This window comes from Rousettus aegyptiacus, unplaced genomic scaffold, assembly GCF_014176215.1.
Source record: "Rousettus aegyptiacus isolate mRouAeg1 unplaced genomic scaffold, mRouAeg1.p scaffold_m13_p_10, whole genome shotgun sequence".
Lineage (NCBI taxonomy): Eukaryota > Metazoa > Chordata > Mammalia > Chiroptera > Pteropodidae > Rousettus > Rousettus aegyptiacus.
In genome coordinates, this window is record NW_023416285.1 from 96,036,593 (window position 1) to 96,057,804 (window position 21,212).

General features: G+C 49.5%; 1 protein-coding gene and 1 long non-coding RNA gene across 2 annotated transcripts in view; one reads left to right on the forward strand and one right to left on the reverse strand.

Annotated features, from left to right (window-relative positions):
* Nucleotides 1-1,195: 1,195 nt before the first annotated feature.
* TAF3 (TATA-box binding protein associated factor 3) overlaps nt 1,196-21,212 on the reverse strand; it is a 131,627-nt gene continuing 111,610 nt past the window's right edge. The window contains exons 5-7 of the mRNA XM_016136394.2: nt 6,094-6,349; nt 3,792-3,898; nt 1,196-3,012 (exon numbers count right to left, since the gene is read on the reverse strand). Coding sequence (XP_015991880.2) covers nt 2,898-3,012; nt 3,792-3,898; nt 6,094-6,349 — 478 coding nt within the window. The 3' untranslated portion in view covers nt 1,196-2,897. The remainder of the gene's footprint in view (nt 3,013-3,791; nt 3,899-6,093; nt 6,350-21,212) is intronic.
* Nucleotides 3,807-16,550, forward strand: LOC118608708. The gene is made up of 4 exons (XR_004953161.1): nt 3,807-4,753; nt 8,061-8,269; nt 13,544-13,685; nt 15,902-16,550. It is a non-coding gene; the product is annotated as an uncharacterized LOC118608708 (long non-coding RNA).

The following is a 21,212-nucleotide window of genomic DNA, read 5'->3' on the forward strand; positions in this document are numbered from 1 at the left end:
GGGGGAAAAAAAAAAAAAAAACGGACAAAGCCAGAAATGCTCTGACGGCCTCCGATTTTCTTCGGGACACTTGGCGCCATGCACAGCTGGGGGATAAGGACCCCCTCACCGCACGGAACTGCGGCACCTTCAGAACAGCAGTGACGCTCCGAAGGCAGGTCATCTCCCTGGAGGGGTTCCGTGTCCCAGGGGGGAAGGGCGTCTGCTTCTTAGGTGCCACCTCCTCCGATAAAATCCCTGGCCGGGGCAGTTTCCCCTTCTAAAGCACGCCGGCGAGGGCAGGTGCCAGGGCTGGCGTGCGTGGGGACCGCCCGCGTGTGCGGTGCGCCCCGGCCGCTGGTCGGCTCCCCACGCTCCGCGGGGCAGCCCCAGACCTCCCTTCGCTTCGGATCTTCTGTCGCAGCGGCTCCGGTTCCTGCCGCTCTGAGAGTTCCCTCTGAAGTCAAGCCCTATTTTCTTCTTCCTTTTCGGGTCCCCTAACGATTTTCTCCAGATGAAATCACCTTTCCCAAGGCATAGCCAGCCCTCCCCTCGTCCGACTCACGCTTTCTCCTTCTCTGTGGTTCGACTGGATCAGGGAGAGCGGCTCGACCCCACGCGTCACTGTGGCTGGCATTTGCAGGCTGCCCCCTTTTCCTTCGGCATTGCTTTGTGGACAGTGACCGTGGCCAACTTCCTAACTTTGCTTTGCGACAGAGGCGTTTTATTTTCGAATCTGCGTTTCCCTTTGTGGTTTGCTGAACGTCCTTTGGTTGGCGTGTGGACAGCTGTCCAGCAGAGACGGAGACCACCAGTCCTTTACGCACAGGCCACCCGGGTCCCTAGTGACTTGGACTGGACTCAACTCACTGACCTTGAGGTGAAAGGCTCTGCCCCCCATTACTAATCCCTGGAGCTCTCCGGCCCCCTGAAAATGACTCTTTGGTTTTCTTATTGCAAAGGCCGTTTATAAAATCACGAACTGGATTTAGGAAAGCAACCATGAAATAGCAAGGGGCAATGCGCTGATTGAAATTCCTCCGACGTGGTGTGGGCTGAGCCTCTCAGACAGGGGGCCCGGGGGGAGGTGACGTTATCGGCGCCCCCATTCTAATTCCAGTAGCATGACCGGCTCACTTAGACGTGTCAACTTTACACCCACTGACCATGCCTCGGGGAACTAAATCCTAAATAAAGAAAATGGAGGAGCAAACTATGAAACAGCCAATCATCTTTATTTTGCACGTCCCCGCCCCCCATCCCTCTCCAAAAAGCACTAATGGGTATATTTGCGCATGTGAAAATATTGTATAAAGTATTTAGAATGATCTCAAATTAATAGAACAAAAAACACAAATCTCAACATAGATGTTTTGTTTCTTTCTAGGGATAGAAAAATTTGGCTTCTAGAACAAGGGCAATGAAATACCACACTCACTCAAAAGGCTGCTTCGCTCCCACCGATATTCAATTTAACATTCATGGCAGAAAAACTCATTTCTCTAACCACATAATATGTCTTAAAATATGACTAATTCATACACTAATATCAATTTACTTGGCATTAAAAAAATCACAATTTCTATTAATATATTTATATTAGGTTCAAAGCCCATATTCTAGCATTTAAGATATCTATTACACTGGCCCAGGTTGAGATTATTTCAAAATCAAGTAAAAGTCCATATTAATTCCAAAGTTGCTAAAATATGCTAATAAAATTAAATTTGATGTTTTACATTAAAAATAAAATATTTGGTTTATTTCTTAGACATCTATAACATATAATAAATAATGGGCAGTATAGCAATATAATAAAGTTTTGTGATACCCTGAAATTTGATGAGTTTTCTTTAAAAAAAATCATAATATTCTTCATTTCAGCCTTAAACCACAATATCAATGAGTAGATCTGCAGAAATGAAACAATATAAACACAAAATGCTACAGTTTTTTTTTTTTTTTTTTTACTTTTGGGGAATCTACATGTCCTTTTAGTCAAAGTCAGTCAAAGAAATGTACAGAAACAAAATGGATAACAAAACATTTTTGAATCAGGAACCACGGGTGGAACTGTGTGTTTTCCTTCCGCCCGCAGGGCCGTCTCCCGCCGCGTTCTGGACCCTTCGCCCAGGCGGCTCACACTGACGGCCTCCGGCTCTGGCCCAGTCTCCCGCTGCTTTGCTTACGCACAGCGGTCATCACAGACATGGCTGAGATTGCAGTGGATTTCAGAGAAAGCCAGAATTGAACACGATAAAAAATTTAAAAAATAACTACTTCATAAATATTTATTATTTACAGGAGGGGGAATCCTCTGGTCTGGAGAGTTTTATACGAGCTGATGAGCAGTGAGAGGAATGCCAGCGGTTTGGGGAAGGGCAAAGTCGGAACCCAACGAAGGTAGAAAAGACGTGAGAGTCGACAAAAATAATCTGCACGAAAGCAAACAGGACATGATAGAAACCTTTTTCTTAAAAAATAGAAGGTATTTCACAAAAGCCCGCACATTTACATGTTAGTACTAAAAACGGGAGGAGGGGAAGCTTCATATATTTTCATCACAAAAATATTTACCAGTACTCCGCCCGGAGTTCTCTTATGTTCTTGTGATTATCTTACTGGAGAGAGGAAGAGGCCGGAGCTGCCGCGACCACGAGACGACCCGAGTCACAGTCGAGGCCGGCTGCGCGTCGTCTTCTCGTCTAACACCTTCGTGAGAGGCCCCGACAGAATCAAGGGAGCCGCAAGGGAAGACTCTGGCCTTTTTATTGATAAGACTCGTCACTGGTAACGGAACGCGGCGGTGCTCGGCCACGCCCGTCTGCCCGGGCAGGGTCCGTGTGGCCGCCGTCCTCCTGGCCGCCTGGCCTGGGCCTCCCGAGCCGCCGCCCGCGGGGCGGAGGGACAGGGTGGCGTCAGTGCGCGCGGTGCTTTCTCTTCTTGTGCTTCTTGTCCTTCTTCTTGTTGGCACACTTGGGGCAGAACCACTGCATCTCCTCCGGGGGCGCGGTCATCAGCCCCACGCAGGGCCTGCACGTTCGGAGAGAGATTTCGGACAAACGCGTCATCTCTTTTTCTTTCTATGCTTTCGAATAATTTTAAACGATTAAACAAAACTTTACGTCCAGACATGCGGGTGAAACGGCTCTGATTTACGGAGTGCTCCCGGGGGTGGGTGGACGGGGGCGGCACGGTGTCCCCGTCGCGGCCAGTGGAGGGGTCCGCCAGCCCACCCGCCCCTTCGGCCCGGCTGGTGACCCCTCTGCGCCACGGCTTTGTGTCACCTTACAGCTGTCACGCACCCTGTACCCGAATGGATTTCTACCTTTTCACATCTGATGTTTTAAAGGTAAAATGAGATTATCTGCATAAATGTTGGTAGCATTTCCTCGGCTGTGGGAGCTGCTGACGAGGCGTCAAGGACAGATGAGCTGTCTCTTTTTCTGCAGCTTATGATACGTGTACACAGCGGTTACCTCAAGGTCACTGCCAAGCTCGGCAGCTCTTACAGCAGTGACTGGCGAGGAAGGAAAGGGGAACCCACCTCCCCTCTTTTGTCCCATAGGAGACATGGGTTAAGTGAAATGCTGGGAACTTAGGCTCCATAACAGCGCTGCAGACACTTGGACTTTGTGTGCGATTGACAAGCATCGCATCCTACAGGCTTGTGGCCGTGCGGTGCGCCGCCCAGCGACACTGCTCGGTGACGGGAGGCGGGGAGGCAGGGAGGCCGGGGGGGTGTAGGGGGCCCCGGTGGCCGTCCAGCCTGCGCTCGGCGGGGTGCCTCCCCCCAGGGCCCAGGCGCTCACCAGTGGTACCAGTCGTCACAGTCGTCACAGCCGATCATGGGACTCCCGTCGTCAGGCTTGTCACACCCGGGACAGATCCAGATCTGGTTTCCCCACTCGTCTCGGATCTGAGGATTTTTTGTGCGGCGGGAGGGGGACGACAACAGAGACGGAATGGTGAGAGGGACCAAGGAGAGGCGGGGCGAAACCGACCACTCTGCGCTGCGAACCCACAAACCAACTCCCGAGCTAAGGAAAATACGCCGGTCACGTTAGTGAAGCCACGACCACCACGGTCGTCCCTGCTCTGGACCACGTGACAGACAGACCAGCTACGAAGTGCTCGGGCATAAGACGTTTCTGTGAACGTTTCCAACTCTCTTTTGTAAGTCATAAAAACAAAGCAGTTTATAATAATTTCTGTGAACGATACGACCTGCAGGCACCTTTATCTAAAAAAATAAAGTTCTTAACGATCAGGGTCTTCATGGCAGCGACGACCGATCCCCCTGCCTGCCGTCGGGCGCGGCCGTGTGCGGCTCCTCGGCCCGTCCACGTTTGCGGGCGTGGATTACTCCCCACGGCCAGCCGTGCCGGCACCGCCTCATTACTGATTAGCCAAACCCTTCTCCTGCACCAGCTGATACGATCAAGGATATAAAAGAGTTGTTACTGAGTAACTTTCCATTCCCTTTATGACATTTTCAGTAAAGTACAGTCACTAAAGGGCAAACGGAACAGGGGGCTGAGGAAGCCAACGAGCTGCACGTGACCATTTTGCGACAAACGCGGTGTGCTCCGAGTTCACGGAACCCCGAATGAGCAGCATCCTTCTCCGTGCCGCTTCCTCCCGCTCCACACGCCGCAGGCCACGGCGGAAGAAAGGAGTCTGCGACGCGGATTCAAGACCGGCAGCGACTGAGCGCTGATGTTCGCGTTCTCATGGAACAGGGCGTGTGCCGTGGCTCGGCGCGCTCTGCGAGGTGGGCTTTCCTCCTTCCCTGTCGGTTACGACGGCGGCCGCACGTGCAGGGGCAGGGCCGTCCTCTGTGCGCCACGGCGTACTGGGGGCACGGAGGTTTCACTCTACGGATGCGCTATCTTAAAGAATGCCCTTTTTGAAAAAGTCTCTACGGAGGCAAACGAGTTCATACGAAAGCTTCCTAAAGAAATCTGTGGGCAGTGACGTCACGGACTCAGCCCCCTCCGGCTCTGAGGGGAGAGGACCACCAGTTCCCCGTGCCGGGGGGACGACCTGTCCCGCATCCGAGGCCCCGAGGCTGCCTCGCGTGGCCGGACCCGCTGCTGGCTGACCTTTCTTGAACTTGGAAGGCCGTGGCTGTTGCTACATGAGAAATCTGACTGGAGAGTCAGAAATTCTCGGGCTAGAACACAGGCCAGTGAGCACCTAGCCTAGCGCAGACCCCTAGCTACGGATGGCGGAATGGAGGTCGGGGGTGGGGGGAGCTTAATATCAAACCCTTCCCGATCGGCCCATCTTGGGTCCTGTGCCCTCAGTTAAACACCAAGGGCAAGTACTCTCGAACAGATCCATCTGATGATCACAGATTTTTCTATCACGTCTTCTATGTCTTGAATTGTCAATTTGATATTTTTCTGTTAGTTTTCACGTCTTTATAGCCTCTCTCAATACTTTTGAGATTTTCTTCGTATTCTCTGTATCATTATAGTGCCTCAAATATTTCACGATCTGTTGAAACTTCCTTCTGGAACGCCTGGGAGGGATGTGATATCTGCATGACTTATGACAACCCCGCCACCGCGCAGTCACTTCTATGTGGAAAGGGCCGCCCATCCCTGGGCCGACAGGTCGCTGCCCAGGTCTGGTGGCCCCAGCAATGTCGGACGCGCTCGGAGGCTCAGGGAACCCTGCGGTCTGCAAGTTCATTTCCATTCTGCACCTTCGTCCGTAGAATACTGTAATTAGTGCTGTTCCTACAAACAGCAGCCGCGTATGTTACGTAAATTCTACTCGATCGAGAAATTGAATGTGGGATTTAAATATCACTGTTCCTCTCTATATTTATACTTTGATATTGTTGTATATACATACGTAGTCATATCCTAAAACAATATGAAGAAAAAACAACGCTTTGACGTTGTTTATGGAGACGAAACGTGCGAACGCTGTAATACAGTGTTGGAAAATGCAACGATAACGCCTTTCCAGTTATAAAGAATTGCCCTTGAAATTCAATTCGATACATATGACTCTGCTTTTTAATTGCAAACGCTTTCATGATAAAACAGGAAGCTGTTAGGCGACTTTTTCGTAAATGCTATAAAAATAAACGCAACGTACCACGTAAGTGCTGACGGTCTCCGTCACCACGCTCCGGACGGGGCCTTTGGAACTCCCAGCTCCAGAGACGGCAGGGGATGGAGATGCCAGCAGAGCAGGGGACACGGCGGACTGTGCGAGGAGCGGCACGGGCGCCGGGGGCGGGGTGACGTGCACAGGGACGGGGGCGCTGGCGGGGGCGGGCGGCGGGGTCCTGGGTCTGTTCAGAGAGGGGGCTGCCTTCGGCTCCGGGGCTGGAACCACTTTGCTGATGACACTGTTGACAAAAGAGAAAAAAAAAAGTCAAAACGCGGCAGCTGAATCCAAATACGTATTTTAAAACATCAGAAAATAACTTCTTCCAGCAGCAACTACTCTTCGGACGTGTCTAGAGATGCTCCAGGCCTCGGGGTTTGAGTGCTGCACGAATTAACTGCAACTTGTTCAGAGTCATGGCCGGGGAGGGACAGCGAGTGGCGGGCGGTTCCCAGCTCCTGGGAGGGAGACGGCAGCCCCGGCCCCTTTCCCGGTGACAGTCCCCACCAATGAGAGGCACTGGCGACCGCCGGCTGTCTCTCCGTGCAGCGTCTCGTCCGCAGACCTCGGGCGGCCCGGGAGGCGTGGACTCAGAGTCGGGACGCCTGGGTCCAAATCCTAGGTCCGCCACGAGCCGGCCGCGCGGCCTGCGGCACGTCGTTTAAAACCTGACTCACGGAGCCCCTTAAGAAGTCGCTCGTACACCTGGCACTTCACATGTATCGGCTCACTCGGTCCTCACGACAGCTTCAAAGGCGTCGTGGTGAGCCCACTTCACAGACCAGGCAGTGGGGCTGGGGACAGACAGGAGCTGGGCAGATGGGTGCCAGGCTCCGAGCCAAGGTCTTCTCCATCCCACAACTCTTCCTTCCAAGTTTCTTTATTTGAAATAAGTATGTATCATTTTAAGCACAGAGAAAACAAAATAACAGACGGCTTAGGTAACAGAGAACAGACAGGGCCTCTCGCCACATTCGCTCCAGACTGTCCCCCTCCTGCGGGAGTCACCGCTGTCCCCCACCTGCCAGGTACGCTTTTGTAATTTTGTTTCTGCCTTGTAGACACCCATAAGCAATCTACACGGTACTACTCTCATGTGCTTCAACTATGCGAACTGAATTTATCCTCTGTAACTAGCTTTCCTCAGTTTTTTAAATTAAGATATAAGTGACACATAACGTGTAAGTCGGGTGCGCACTGCGCTGGTTCGATACGTTTGTACATCGCGATGCGATCATCACACTGGCTAATGTCCTTCTCATGCCACATCGTTATCATTTCTCCTTCGCCTTGAGGAAAGTCAAGGTCTAGTCTGTGCAGCTTTGCAGCTTAAATAAGCGCTGTTGGCTGCGATCTCTGCACTGTGCGCTGGGTCCCCGGAACTCACTCGCCTGCTAGTTCGCTGCCCACTTAGTTTTAGGTCTACGCTATCTGTTACACCTGTTAAGTTGCATTCCATGGTGTGAACAAGTCAAGGGGGTTTTGCCCATCGCCCCGCGGAGCGGAGGACACACTACCTCGTAAATGTTGCACGGCACCTGTGCGTGCTCGGGTGCTTCCCCAGGCCATAGTCCTGGGTCCCACGATGTGTGCCCCGTGCCTTCACCGGGGACCCCACGCTGCTCTCTAAAGCAACCGCGCCAGCCCGTCTCCTTCACGCTCTAGGCCTCGCTCTTCTGGGCAGCGCAGGGGGCACGTGCAGCTGCCTCTGGCGGTCGTGAGATGCGGACACAGAGGAGCCGTCAGCAGCTGCGTGCAGAGGGGGCGTCCGCACGGGCACCCCGCACGGGGCCGCCGCTACCAGCCTGGACAGCTCCACTTTCTCAAGCCGCCTCCCCCAAAAGCATGGATTCTTTGCTGTTCTGATGAGATTTTTATAAAGCATTAATTATTGCAAAAATGCCATCATCATATACATGAAAGATTAATGCTGTGTAATTCCTCTCCACAAGTGTGACTGCCTTCCTAACCTGAATAGAGCCTGAGACTAGAGAATTAACGGAGCCCGCTCGTGAAGGAGACACTCGATAAATGCTTAAGACGACTAACGGTGCACACTCCCCGCACGCTGACCAAGCACGCGCGAGCCAGCGGCATACTGGGCACCGTGCTGGGTGTTTGCCCGCCTCGTCTCACTCGATCCTCAGGACAACCCAGTGAGGTAAGCGCTGTCATTACTCTCCTTCGGAAGCCGGCCAGCCACAGGAGGTTAAGGACCTTCGCAAACGCGCAGACCAGTGTATGGTAGAGCCAGGATTCCAACCTGGGCGGCGGGACCTCAGACCCACACCTCAGACCCACACGGAGCCAGGCGGAGCTCTGCCTCACTCTGCCTCAGGCACGAGGCGGGGCTGCAGGGCTCCTACCATGCCATTCACATCCCTGGGGCAAGCACGCCCTATTTTTAAGGTTAGACCAAAATTGTAAAACACACTGTTTTTGGAGGCATCTCCCAAAATGGTTTGAAACATCGGTGCTGGAACCAGACCCCAAAGAAAAGCAGGAACCCAGAGGTAAGTGGAACCCAGATGTGTCACCCGAGGGCGTCTGCATACAAGGCAAATCTGATCTTTGGTTTTGATAAAGAGGACAGGTTTTGAAGCCCAGGGCCTGGCAAAGTGTGCAGTCTACGAGTACTCACGCCTCCACGCATGAGGGCTTTAAACGAGCTACGGGAATTAGGTAGATGAACCAGGATCTGGTGAACTCTCAGCCCTGGTGGCCGAGGACATTATAATTAAAGTCATTTAGACTAGTAACGTGCCCAGGTACCCACCACTGATCATCTTGAGAGGAATTAACATAAAATCCAGGACTTGTATTGTTAATATAGATAATTAAGAAAAAAAAGCAGCAGATAATCGAAGATAACCAAACATATAAGCAGGCAATGCAGCATCAGGGAGAAGCAGAAGAAATAACAGACGGTATAAAGAGACCTATAAAAAACACAGATAAAAGAATTATCAACTACAAAACAACTCCGCTTATGTTTAAACAATGAAAGGCGGAGCCTGAAGTTACCTACAGGAAATAGGAGTAACCTAGCAGATCTGAAAAGAACAGATCTGGAAATGTAATGTGCAATAAATAATATTTAAGACGCAATGGAGGGTAGAACTATAACGTGAACAGTAGGGCAGATGAAATCATCCAGAATGCAGTCTGGAGAGGGAAAGAGAATATGATAAAAAGGTCTACTTAGTACATGTTTGGTCATAATTCTAGAGGGAGATTGGAGCAGAGGCAAAAAAAAAAAAAAAAAAAAAAAAGAATGATCTGAGACTTCTATGGAATTGATGAAAGATATCAATCTACAGACTTAAGACGCCTAACAAATCCCAGGCGAGATAAATAAAAAGAACTCTCTAGACACATCAGAGCGAAACTATGAAACATCACAGACAAAGAGAAAAAAGAACAATTCTTTTCAAAGAAGAAACAGCAACGATGAACTAGAAGACAGTGGACCAACATTTCTGATGTGCTGAAGAAAAGGAAATTTTGTCTGAAACATCTTTCGAGAAAAAGATGAAATAAAGACACATTCAGGCAAGCGAAACCTGAGGATTTGCCACCAGTAGACGCTTACTAACGGAAATTCTAAAATAGCTGTTTTCAAATTCTTTTTACAATTTTACATTCTTAGAAATTACTGAGAAATCCAAAGAACTCTTACGTGCATTTTGTCTGTGAATATTTACCACATTAAACGTTTAATTCATTTAAAAGTAGCAGTAATAAATCCATTACATGTTAACAGATAACATATATATATATTTTTAATGAAAAACATGTTTTCCAAGACAGAACTATTTTGTGAGAGGACTGGCACTTTTCTATTTTTGCAAATCTCCTTAATGCATGCTTATGTCACTGGAGAAGGGAAGGGGAAAGTATTTTAATGGCCTTTACAGATTATTGTGTAAATTCTTTGACGCTGCACCAAAATGCCACAAGTGCAGTTTCCTAAAACCGTACATGACCTGAAACCGCATCAGAGCTTTTCGTACTGTTACATAAACACCCGCTGAGCTGTCTAGCTCGCTAAATAGACATTTTACCCACTGTGACTTCGTAAGTTCCATACTGGTCATTTGGAATGCTGATTGACTGAGTTATGCAGAGCTTCCAAACACTCATTTTATTATACAAATATTTAAAAAATTACATTTGTTGGTGTTACCATCCAGCTCACCAAAAATTTCTTAAAGTATTGAGGAGCTGTCATGATGGTGTGTTTTCTAAAATTTTAACTTTTATTTACAAGTGTTAATTTGATAATTTATAACAAATACTCTCAGGTCTTTTCTTTGTAATAACGCGCTTATTGTGTTCATTTTTGAGAAGATGTGGGCCAAATATCCAAATGTGAATAACCACTGTCTGTCAGTTGCTCTTTCAAGGAAAAATGGTATTTTGTGAGCAAAGCAGCTAGTTTAGTTTGCAACTTCAACAGTCACACAAAGGCTTTTCCTCAAACCACCACCGTGCGCAGCGAAAGCGGTCGCCTTCCACTTCATCACGCACGCACTGAAAAGGGGCACGTTCCAAGGGCCCCGGGCCGCACCTGCCGCACACCTGGTTCTGAGGGAGGCAGCACTTGCGCTCAAGACAGGGCGCCCCACCCTGCGGCTCGAGGAGCAAGGCAGAGCGGCGACGACGTCGGTGAGGCTGAACAGACGCGGACCGGAGAAAACACAGTGGTGTGTAGAGCAGCCGGGGCCGCAGCGCCGAGGCACTCCAACGGCCTCTGGCACGTGGGAGGAGGTGTACACGCTGTCACTTTAAAATGTCCTGACATCTGGGGTGAGTAAGGAAGGATCGGGGACAAAGGATACGTATAGCCGCCAAGCTCGTGTGGAGAAAAATAAGATGATAAAAAATAACCAATCCGAGAGGCAAGAGGAAAAGAAGCGCTGAACAGTAAGACAAAGAGAAAGCGTTAGTACGGTAGATTTTTTAACTCGAAATAACAATAATTAACCCCGTAAACGGTCTATGCGGTTCATGAAACGACGCCATCCGGCCTCGTCTGGCAACAGCGAGGCTGGAAGGAGGCGGCCGGGCAAGAGGCACGTGGCTACAAAGCAGGCCACGGCGCGCAAACGGCTGTGCGGCGAGGGCGGCCAGTGACAACAAAGGGCACTTCGTGACGACAGCAGTTCCAACGTGCCCGGAAGAGGCGGCGGTGTAAAATGTGAATGCGCCTAAGCACGACCGGCAGAGCTGTAAGAAACAGACCCACAGCATCGTCCGGGAGTTTAGCACGTTCATCCCTCTGCAGCTGGCAGAGTAAGCAGCCACCGGCCAAGAAAGACTTAGGAGGTTGGAACAAAATAAAAAGTAACACAACTGAAAAATAATCTGAGAGTGAAGCCGATAGACATGGTAAACATTGATTACAGATTTGAAACAAAACAAAACCAAAACTGAGCCGATGGACATTTTAAAAGCTCTGTATTCAACAAATACAAAATACCGCTCTTTTCGAAACGACACCGAAAAAACTGACGGGACAAATTTCATAGGCTGAAGAGTAACTGGAGAGTCTGCGCACGCATCTGCCGCCTGCTGCCCTGGTGCTCCGTGGCCGGAGGGCCGGCCTTTCATGGCTCCCGGCGTGGGGCTGGCACCGAGCGGGCACCTTACAACTCTGAGCATACGCAATTTTACTAGTCAAACGAACAAAACAAACAAAGGCTGGCCCTGAAATAGCGAGTTCCTAGATGAAATGATGTATTTAGCGATGTAGGAATTTTTGTAGATGAAATGATCCATCGTTCATCTAGCCGATAAAAGTTACAGGACAAACTGTGCAGTAACACGTACTGTGACGTGGCAGGAAAGCGGAAATGAGGGACGGCCGGGGGCACGGCGGGCCGCCAGTGGAAGGAGAGAGGGAGGAAGGGGCTACGGACCCGGGGCCGGGGCGGGCGGGTCCCGGGCGCTGTCCGTGCTGGGCTCTGGGCAGAGATCACGGGAAGGGAGAAGAGGACGGGAAGCGGGAAACAGGTTTGCGGCTCGCTGTCGCTGGGGGCAGAAGCCAGAAAACCTGAGACAGAGACAAGAGGTTACTGGGAACGACATTTCCTATCTTATGCCTACTCACAGAGTTGATGGATGGGGCTCAGACAACTACGAGCCAAGAACTTGTTCCTTTCATCGCTTTATTTCATGTTTACTATCTGTTTGCTATACTAGTGGAGAATGTTGGCGTGACTGCTGGACCTATTATCTAAAATGATTTTTAGATATTCACGTGCTCTAATATACAGTGACCATATGAAAGTGAGCATTAGCTCTGAGCTGTAAGACGATGTCGTTAACCTAGAAAAAAGAAAACTCAAATTGTAGCTATATCACAAACCATAAATTCTCGAGGGATTAAAGATTTGGTCAAAGAAAATATAAAGCCATAAAAATACCCCCAAAAGTAAGTAAACGTATGTTTTTAATCTTTGGGTTGGAAAGATTTTCTAGGCATCTCACCAAAAGTAGGAACCATAAGGGAAACACTGAACTGATTGTGCGAAATCTTTAAAGTATCATAAGCGAAGTTAAATGGAAAAAGGCAAAATGAAGAAAATGATGTGAAATGCACATGGTAATGGGTTCGGTCCTTATATAAATCTTTCAAAGCAAAACCAAAAAAAGACCGACATTCTTATTAAAACACGCGTAAAGGGCATGGGGGGGGGGGGAGGCACAGAAGCCGAGGCACGAACAGCCAGGAGACAGGAGAGACAGGCTCCGCGTTCACGGCGGCCAAGGGCATGGGCGCGAAAACTGCAAAAATACTTTTTTGGTAAAAACGAAGAAGACTGACAACACCTAGTGTTATCAGAATGGCTGGCTCGTATTTCTGAACGATTAGCGAAACCTTACAAACGTACCAGTCTAAACCAGCAATTCCACGTGTAGAAATCGATCCTGATGAAATGATTAGATAGCTATACAAAGATGGGGGTAAAGAACAGTATTTACAGTATTTTTATGATTGCAAAAAAAAAAAAAAACCCAAAACTAGAATGAACAGAATTTTAAAAACTCCCAAGAGGGGAATTGGTTAAATAAATAATAAATAAAACACTATGCTGTCATTTGAAGCAATGACAAGCACACAGGTGCCCACAATACATCTGCTCCCCAAAAGGTTATGAACAGTGTGTACATTAGGACCCAATCTGTGTCAGAGAAAAAAGCAAACAAGGATGCCTGAGTGTGTGCTTAGAAAAAAGTTAAGGAAAAAAATGTCCAGAAATTGGCTCTGTATGCTGGGACTGTAGGTATCTTTTTCCTTCTGGTTTGTCTATAATTAACAACAGCAAGAATAAATTAAAAATACTGTCAAACACATATCTAGTGTTGCTGGGAATTTCTGGATGGTTTAATGAGTTGGACATTTGTAACAGGCTCGCTTTCCTGCATGTAGGTTGTACTTTAACGAATCGCTGGGAAAACGCGATGGCCTGGCTGACGCCTTCCAGACGGATGCTGACCGCGGTCCAGCTGTAAACGTGAAGGCGGCCGGGATGGGGCATCCAAACTGAGCGCACCGTCCTCGACGGAGATCCGTAAGGACGGGGCCCGGGGAGGGGAACACCCTACCACTACGCTGCTTTGGTGCGTAATTAAAATCATCAATTTGAACAGCTGCAGACATTAAGGTTGGCTCACAGTCTTGGGTCTTTGCAAAGAAACATAACGTCCACGGCCGCCCCGCGCCCTGATGGCGTGCGCACCTGCCCGTCACCCACTCCACGCAGCTCGCTGCTTACGAGTGAGTGTGTCTCACTCGTCTCTGAGTTACGTGCAGTACTAAACAGTGACCTAACCCGAATCTATCGACTCCGACAAGCTAAGCCTGACGTTGCACTGAGAACGCGCCTATGAAAACATTCTACTTTAAAATATTTTTGTCTGTTCAAAATGCTTTAAAGTAGGCCAATTTCCCCCATTCTCCCCTTCCTGCCTCCCTCCTTCCGCACTACGTGATGAGTTGCAAGACCCCCGAGGCTCTGTCCGGCTGCTCACTCTCAGGCCCGGAACATCAGCACGCCAACGCACGGTGCGCACACCACCGGGCCGCCCTCCGCCGTCGCCCGGAAATGCCTTTCACCTGTTCTGAGCTGCTCCAAACTCACAATGAATATTATTTGCCTTACTTGGCTGTTTTCCAGTCCCCTTTCCTTTTCTCTTTCTCTTCGATTTCTCCCGTTCCTGTGAGGCCTGGGAATGGTGCCCGCGAGAACGGGTTGGTATTAGCAGTACGGCCAGCGGATATAAACAGACTGTTGACTCGTTTTCTGGGGCAGCACCTGAAACCTCAGAAACGTCTACATGTGCCCATCTTTTTATTTCTCAATTTAGAGAAACAGCATTTGGGTGAAAATAACTTGTAATAAAAATAATCCTTCCAAAACGCCTAATAATCCCCTCCATTTCAATTAAATCACTCCTTTAAAGTTATGTATTTCTCATTCAAATTTTCTGAGCAGCAAAAAGACAGATGTTAAGTGGCCGGTGTGGCTGAGACGGCCCATGTCCCAAGCATGCTCCCGGAGAGCAGATGGTATTACGTGGGCGCGAGTGTGGCTTATTCTTCCCAACCCTTTTGAATTTCACGAGAAAATCCACTAGAGTTTGCAAGCTATTTTTGACTTGAGCTGCTAAATTACTTTTGTGGCACGTAGAAACAGAGTTTTAGGAACGATCCTTTTATTCTCCAACTTGGAACCTAAGCAGTATAACACGACGCCGTTTCTCATCGCTTGAGATAAACTATCATCACGCACCTAACGTGATGGCTGTAAGAGCCACGCTGGCTTCCCGCGGCCCACTTCCGAGCACTGCTCCGTGCCCCGCACTGTCCTCCCCAAGCACCACTTTTTCCCTGGCTAGCTGCACAGTGCGTCCTCCAGCGCGCTCTGCTGAATAAGCGGAGTCCGCCGAGTAACCGACACCGCCCGCGGCTGCGTCCCCAACGACTCGGGCTGCTACCGTTACATCTCCGAGGACGTGATCGGGGCGCCCGCACTGAGATGAACACAGGTGTGATTCACAGAACGTGCAGGAGGAAGGGTTTTCAGCAGGATTTCTTTACCTGTTTCCCCACCACAGAACAGTGAAATAAACACAACGGGTCACGAGCTGCTGGGCCCGTAAGGCAAACTCACGGCGTGACAAGCCAGTCCAGAGCCAGCCGTCACCTGTCCGGCCATGCAGAGCCTCCGAGGGGACCGAGCGCCGTTTGGATGTGCCTGCACGCGAGTGGGACGGTCCTTATTATTCAGGCGTTGTGTGCAAACGCGGCGAGGCCGGCGACCCCGACTAGCAAAGCCTCCGTGCCTGGGGCTGAGCTGCACGCAGAGTTCAAAAGTCCCCTCGCAGTGGCTTACTTATTTACCCTCGAAAGTGAACTGCGGTTTAAAAACGGTAACAGAACAATGCCATAGGTAGAGATTAGTGTAATCACCTCCATGAATTTTACATCAACTTCTGCAGAGGGACATTCTTGAGTGTTTAGGAGAAAAAAAAAGCACAGATAAAAAATATGTTCCTTAAGCCACAAGTCCCTTTTCTTCAGACTTAAAATTCTAATCAATCTCAGAAATAGCACGCACCTTCAGAAATATTTTATGAAACATCCCCATGTTGTATTTTAAACCGATCCCTCCTGACCACAAACAAAGCCCACTGAGATCTCACTATACGGCATCACTGCAAAACCATAGAGCTGGGTCGGTGGACATAGAAAACATTACAGCTTTGCTTTCTTTTCTTTTCAAAGCCCCCGAGAGACTCAGCCCGCGCGTAGCGGTCAGCTGTGGACGGCCCCGCTCCCGCCCTTCCCATACTGGTGTCGTCCTTCGCAGGATGGCAGGCCGACTCGGCCCGCCCACCCGCAGGACGCTGGCAACGAGGGGTGTGTGCGGCACCCAAGCTGGGTCGCAGAGCCCCGACACTGCAGCTTCCGCCTCGCCGCCCTTCGCACCACTCGATCGGGGGAAGCCGGCTGCCGAGTCGAGAGGACACTGGCGCCGCCGTAGGAAGAGGCCGTGTGACCGGCAGCCGAGGCCTCCTGCCGGCAGCTGCGCGTGAGCTCACGGCTCACTGTCCAGCCTCGGCGAGGCCTCCGCAGACTGCAGCCCCGGGCGGCCGCCGGACGAGAGATCTGGGTCTGAACCACCCCAACTCCTGACCTGCAGGGAACCAGCAGTAATAAAAGCTGACTGCTTCAAGACGCTGCTAAGTACAAGGATCATTTGTTACGTAAAAGCAGAGAACATACCAAGTATTTATCTCATTTAGGTATATAGATAAATATTCAGAATTGGGGAGAAATCACATTTTAGAGCATCGGTACTTAAAATGTCAAATTGTAACAAGTCATTTCCATATTTCACATTTGAATAAAAGGAACAAATACCCAAAGATAATTATGAGAATCGGTTTTATGTTGATTTTTCAAATCAATCATAACTTCTTATTCTTGATCTTTACAGCTCGACTTTTTGAATTCACATAATTATAACCCGGCTGTAAATGGATTTGATTCCTCAAGCTCACAGGGCTTGCCTCTTGAATATTTACATCATCTCACAAAATGGATAGTTTATCTTGTCATAGCTCAAGTACATATCAAGTAGCAAACATTTTATCTTTTAATTCAGGCATGACCTATTTGAAACAGGAAACAAATTGCATGAAGTAATTAGAGGAAAATACAGCATTGTAGAATCTTCATTTCCAAAGGAGATAGCCAAATGATTATACTTTGTTGTTAAATGCTCAAAATCTGTAAAATATCCTAAAAGGGTATTAATACTCAGATAAATAATAAATAATGCATATTTTTAAAAAAACCGTAGGATAATAATAAAAAAGAAACAAGAATAGTGACCTATAGGGCAAGGGATGTGAACTGACTTCAACTCTGGAGTCATCAATGTTTTACAGATTCAGAAAATTAAATTTATAAACTTGCCTGCCAGTTGAAAATAAGCAGAAAAGAATGAAACTCAATGTACATCATGTTGGTGGTACGACCACGCAGAAAAAAGAAATCACGTGCCTTTAGGAGGACTGACTTTTGGTCATACATCCACAGTGGATTTGTTTTAAGAACGAAGAGGTTGAAAAAAACCGTAATCTTTAACTTCATTCAGCGGTCGTCTCATCAACTGGAAAGGGTAAACTCACACTTCGTTTCTTTTCGAAAACGCCCATTTTCCAGCGCCGGCCGTCGTGAGGGTGGACACGACGAGCAAGGGCTTCGCAGCAGCAACGGGCATCTCTGGTGCCCGACTGCGATTCCTAAGGGCCAGTCCCCACAAAGAGGCACCTGCGGCCCCCGAGGAGTGACTGATTCCACATCTGTGGCAGGAAACACCGAAGATGAACCCGGAACAACTGGTCCGGGAAGGAAGAAAGATGTCAAGACGAATGGGGTTGTTCCGCGGTCCCGGACATCAGGGACAAGGTTCCACTGGCCGCGACGGGACAGGGCGGTCTGAGCATGAACAGGGGGCTCGCGAGGCGCCGAGCCCTGTAGGATGACCCCCCTGGTTTCTGAATTGGTCGAATGCACACCAAGCAGTGTCAGTGATGACTGTGAGAAGACTGTGATTTAGGGCAACTTTTCTAAGTTACATGTTTCCAACAGTTTACCTTAAAAACAAACAAACAAACCCAAAACACTGACCACGTATTATTTTTATAATCAGAAAAGAAAGTTCAAAAAGAAAGCCAAGTACTTTCGCATTTAGTTAGCACTTGCTCAGAGTATGTTTTGAAAAGCCCCTTGGCCTTTTATATCTGATTTTATCCGAAAGATACAAAAGAACATAGGTAACATCTTGGTGAAAGTTCTCTCTCCTTAGAACGAATGTCAACAGTCGGCATTAAAAGGAAGAAAAGGATGACTAACATTTATTGAAAATGGAGGCTCTGATCTCATCCGGTCAGAACTTTCTCTCAGGACAGACGAGTCTGCATCCGGGGCCGTCTGAGCTGGAAACGAAGATTTGGGAACCACCGCATAATTTAGAAATATAAAGAGTGAATGAGGAAAGGTAGGGAGGAAGAACAGAGTAGTCAGCTGAGGAGGACAGGAGAGAAAGAAAAGGAAGGCCATGAAAGAAAGACGGAAGGAAGGAAACAGAGCATCAGACGAGTGAAGGATCAGGAACAATGAAGGCCGGAGACGGGACCCGCACGTCTACGCGGCAGAGCGGAGACCCTCTCCAGGGCTGAGCGTGGCTGTGGGTGCATTTCAGGGCCGTGGGGAGAAGCTTCAGAAAAGCTTCTGGGGCAGGAACCAGAAGCAGTGGGCTTAGGGATGAAGAACCGGGGGAAAGCACACATAGCAGCAGGTTCTGAGGGGCTGGAACGAGAAGAGGGCGTCGTGTGCCTTTCCCTCGCCTGAGGCGGCGTGGCGAAGGCGGAGGGCTGGGACGGGGAAGACGAGGCCCAGGGGAGGGACGAGAGAGAGGGAGGCGAGGCAGACACGGAGGCGGGGAGGTGGTGAGGGAAAGGACTTCTGGGGTTCGGGGGGCAGGAAGGGGAGCAAGGGGGGCACGAGAGGAGGACAGATCTGAAAGGTGAGGAGGGACGCCCCGCTCGTCCCTGGAGCCCGAGGGCGGCCGTGAGGACAGGCCCAGTTCTGGAACTCGGGCAGGGGACAGGCGGCCAGTCAGCAGCCCACGGTGCCATAGCCCTCAACCACGTGCTGAGACTTGGCACCCACGTTTATAAAAGGCTGCGCTACCCTGCATCACAGAGGCCCCGCGGTGACAGGGACGTCCGTCTCACAAGGTTCCGAGGCGGGGGTGGGGGGGGGGGGAGGTGGGGCACTGTGACTCTGCGGCTCTCGGGTCTCTAAGAAGCATTTTACTACTGCTATCAGCCTGTAAAACGACGGGAGGTAACAGAAGGCAAGGAGCTTACACGCCCCGTGGGGTTCTCAGTAGCGACGAGGGTGCCTAAGCGTTTTCAGTCCGTACGCATTCTTTTTAAAACACTGGAAGTGTGAGCAGTTTGATCTTTAGGGGAAATTATAGTCAGATAATATCCAAAAGGTTACCACGATATAGCTGAATGATCTCTGGCTGTCACAGGTTAAAAACATTTAAATTCTGGAAGCTCACGTCAGCTTTTTCCAGATAACAAATCTTAAGTACCTTCCTATATTCACTCAATTAGCGATCTGGGGCCTTGATAGCGCTGCAGAGAGAAACTTTCCAAGTATCGTTCAAATCATATCTGAAAAGGTGGTCATAAATATTTTAGAGCCTAAGTGAACTAATAAGACCTAGACCCATTAAGGATAAGATCTTTTACAACAAATTAAATAAAACAATTTATTGAAGTCTGGGCTCGAGATAAGCTAGATTTACTAGCTGACCTTTTATTCATTTAAAGAACAAAATTAGCTCTAATTGCATTAGAATGGAATCCAGTAAATTTTCCCGAGTCTTCTAATGTGGCGTCCGCGTACAGACTGCTGTAATTGTTTACAAGTAAGATGGAAGCGCCTTGATTATGATCTTTCCACTTGTTCTACTCTGCAGTAAACGCGACTCCCAAAACCTAAAGCCCGTTTTTCCGACGGTGCGATAATGCGCCAGGGGAGGACAATAAACTGGGGACTCCGTCATACTTTTAGGTCGGTAGAGAGAGGAACGGAAAGAGGTCAAGAACTGCGTGTCTGGGCGACAGACGAGGGCGGGAGGCGGGAGCGGCCCCGAGGCCCGGCCTCCCCGGAGCCCGAGCGGGACGCAGGACCTCGCTCTGCTTGAGAGTGGCGGACGTGGCCCTCAGCGTGTGTTTCCGGCTGGTCGTTCGGCGGTGGGAGGATTTCACTTGCAACGGCACCGGCTTTCACTGCCATTAAGGCATTCGCCATAAATTTTAAATGCGGTCATTCTCGAGTGTTTGGTCATTGTTCTTGTTCTTTGGCTCTAACAGAGGCGCGACACCTGCGACATGTTTTGGTGTCGGGGGCCAGTTACCCAGGGCAAAACGCGACTATCAGCCCTTTCGATCTTTTTTTTTTTTTAAGCAAAAACAGACAGTTTTATTGGAAGAGAAACAAATTAAAAACAGAAAAGCGAAAGGCCTTCCAAGTGTGACAGGGTGGCGCTCTGAAACGTCCTGAACCGCATTTCAAGGGCCATTTTCTAAAAGCAACGAGTTTCTTTGCTCTGCTTCAACACACTTTTCCAAACACAAAAATCGGACTGCCTTTTCCCAAAATGAGACAAAATAAAATAAAATAAAATAACAAAAAATAAAATGACGTCTGCCCTCCCTCCCTCCATCTGGTGGGAGAGGCCGCCTTCCTTTGGAACCTCCAGGGCTGTGCCCCTGCCGCGGGGGCGGCGACAGGCCGGCCAGCGGCAGTCTGTGCTGGGGCCGGAGGACGGGCGCTGCTCGCGGGGCACCGAGCGCATCGGCCTCGGGCAACTCGGGCCACCTCCGCCACCACCGAGAGGCAGGACGGAGGGCCGGACGCCAAGCAGAGGGCGACTGACCCTTTCTGACGCTGGCGCCATGTCACCTAAAGCCTAATGTGCCCTTTCGCTCGGTCCCCGTGAGCTGCTGGGCCTGGGTTTGTGCCGCCTGCATCCAAGGGGCCTGACCAATCCGAGAAAACAGAGTGTTTCGCCGGAGACGAGGGCTCCCTGCGGCCGTCCTCTGTGCGGGCGCCCTCTGCGCTGACTGGGCTCCCACGCTGCACCCCCGGACTGGCGGTGGGCACAAGAAATCGTCAGATAGAAAACGCTCTTGCGTCTGCTGACAAAGCTGCTGTGAAGACGCTGCTCCTGCTACCCGGCTCCGTTCAGAAGTAAAGTTTCGAACTTAGTGCCTTGGAAAACCTTGTCTCTCCTGAGAAACAAGGAGGTGTTTCCCTTTTTGCCCTTACTGCTAGGAAGCCATCATCATATTTGACGTGCAATCCTTTGCTTCTTTTTCCTCTCCTGGGCCTGAGTTTCCTCTTTCTATTTTGTAGTCAGTTAATTACATGTTCTCTTTGACTTACCCTAAACTTGTTTAGAAGGGAAACAAATTATATATGAATAAGCAACATTTCAAGTATA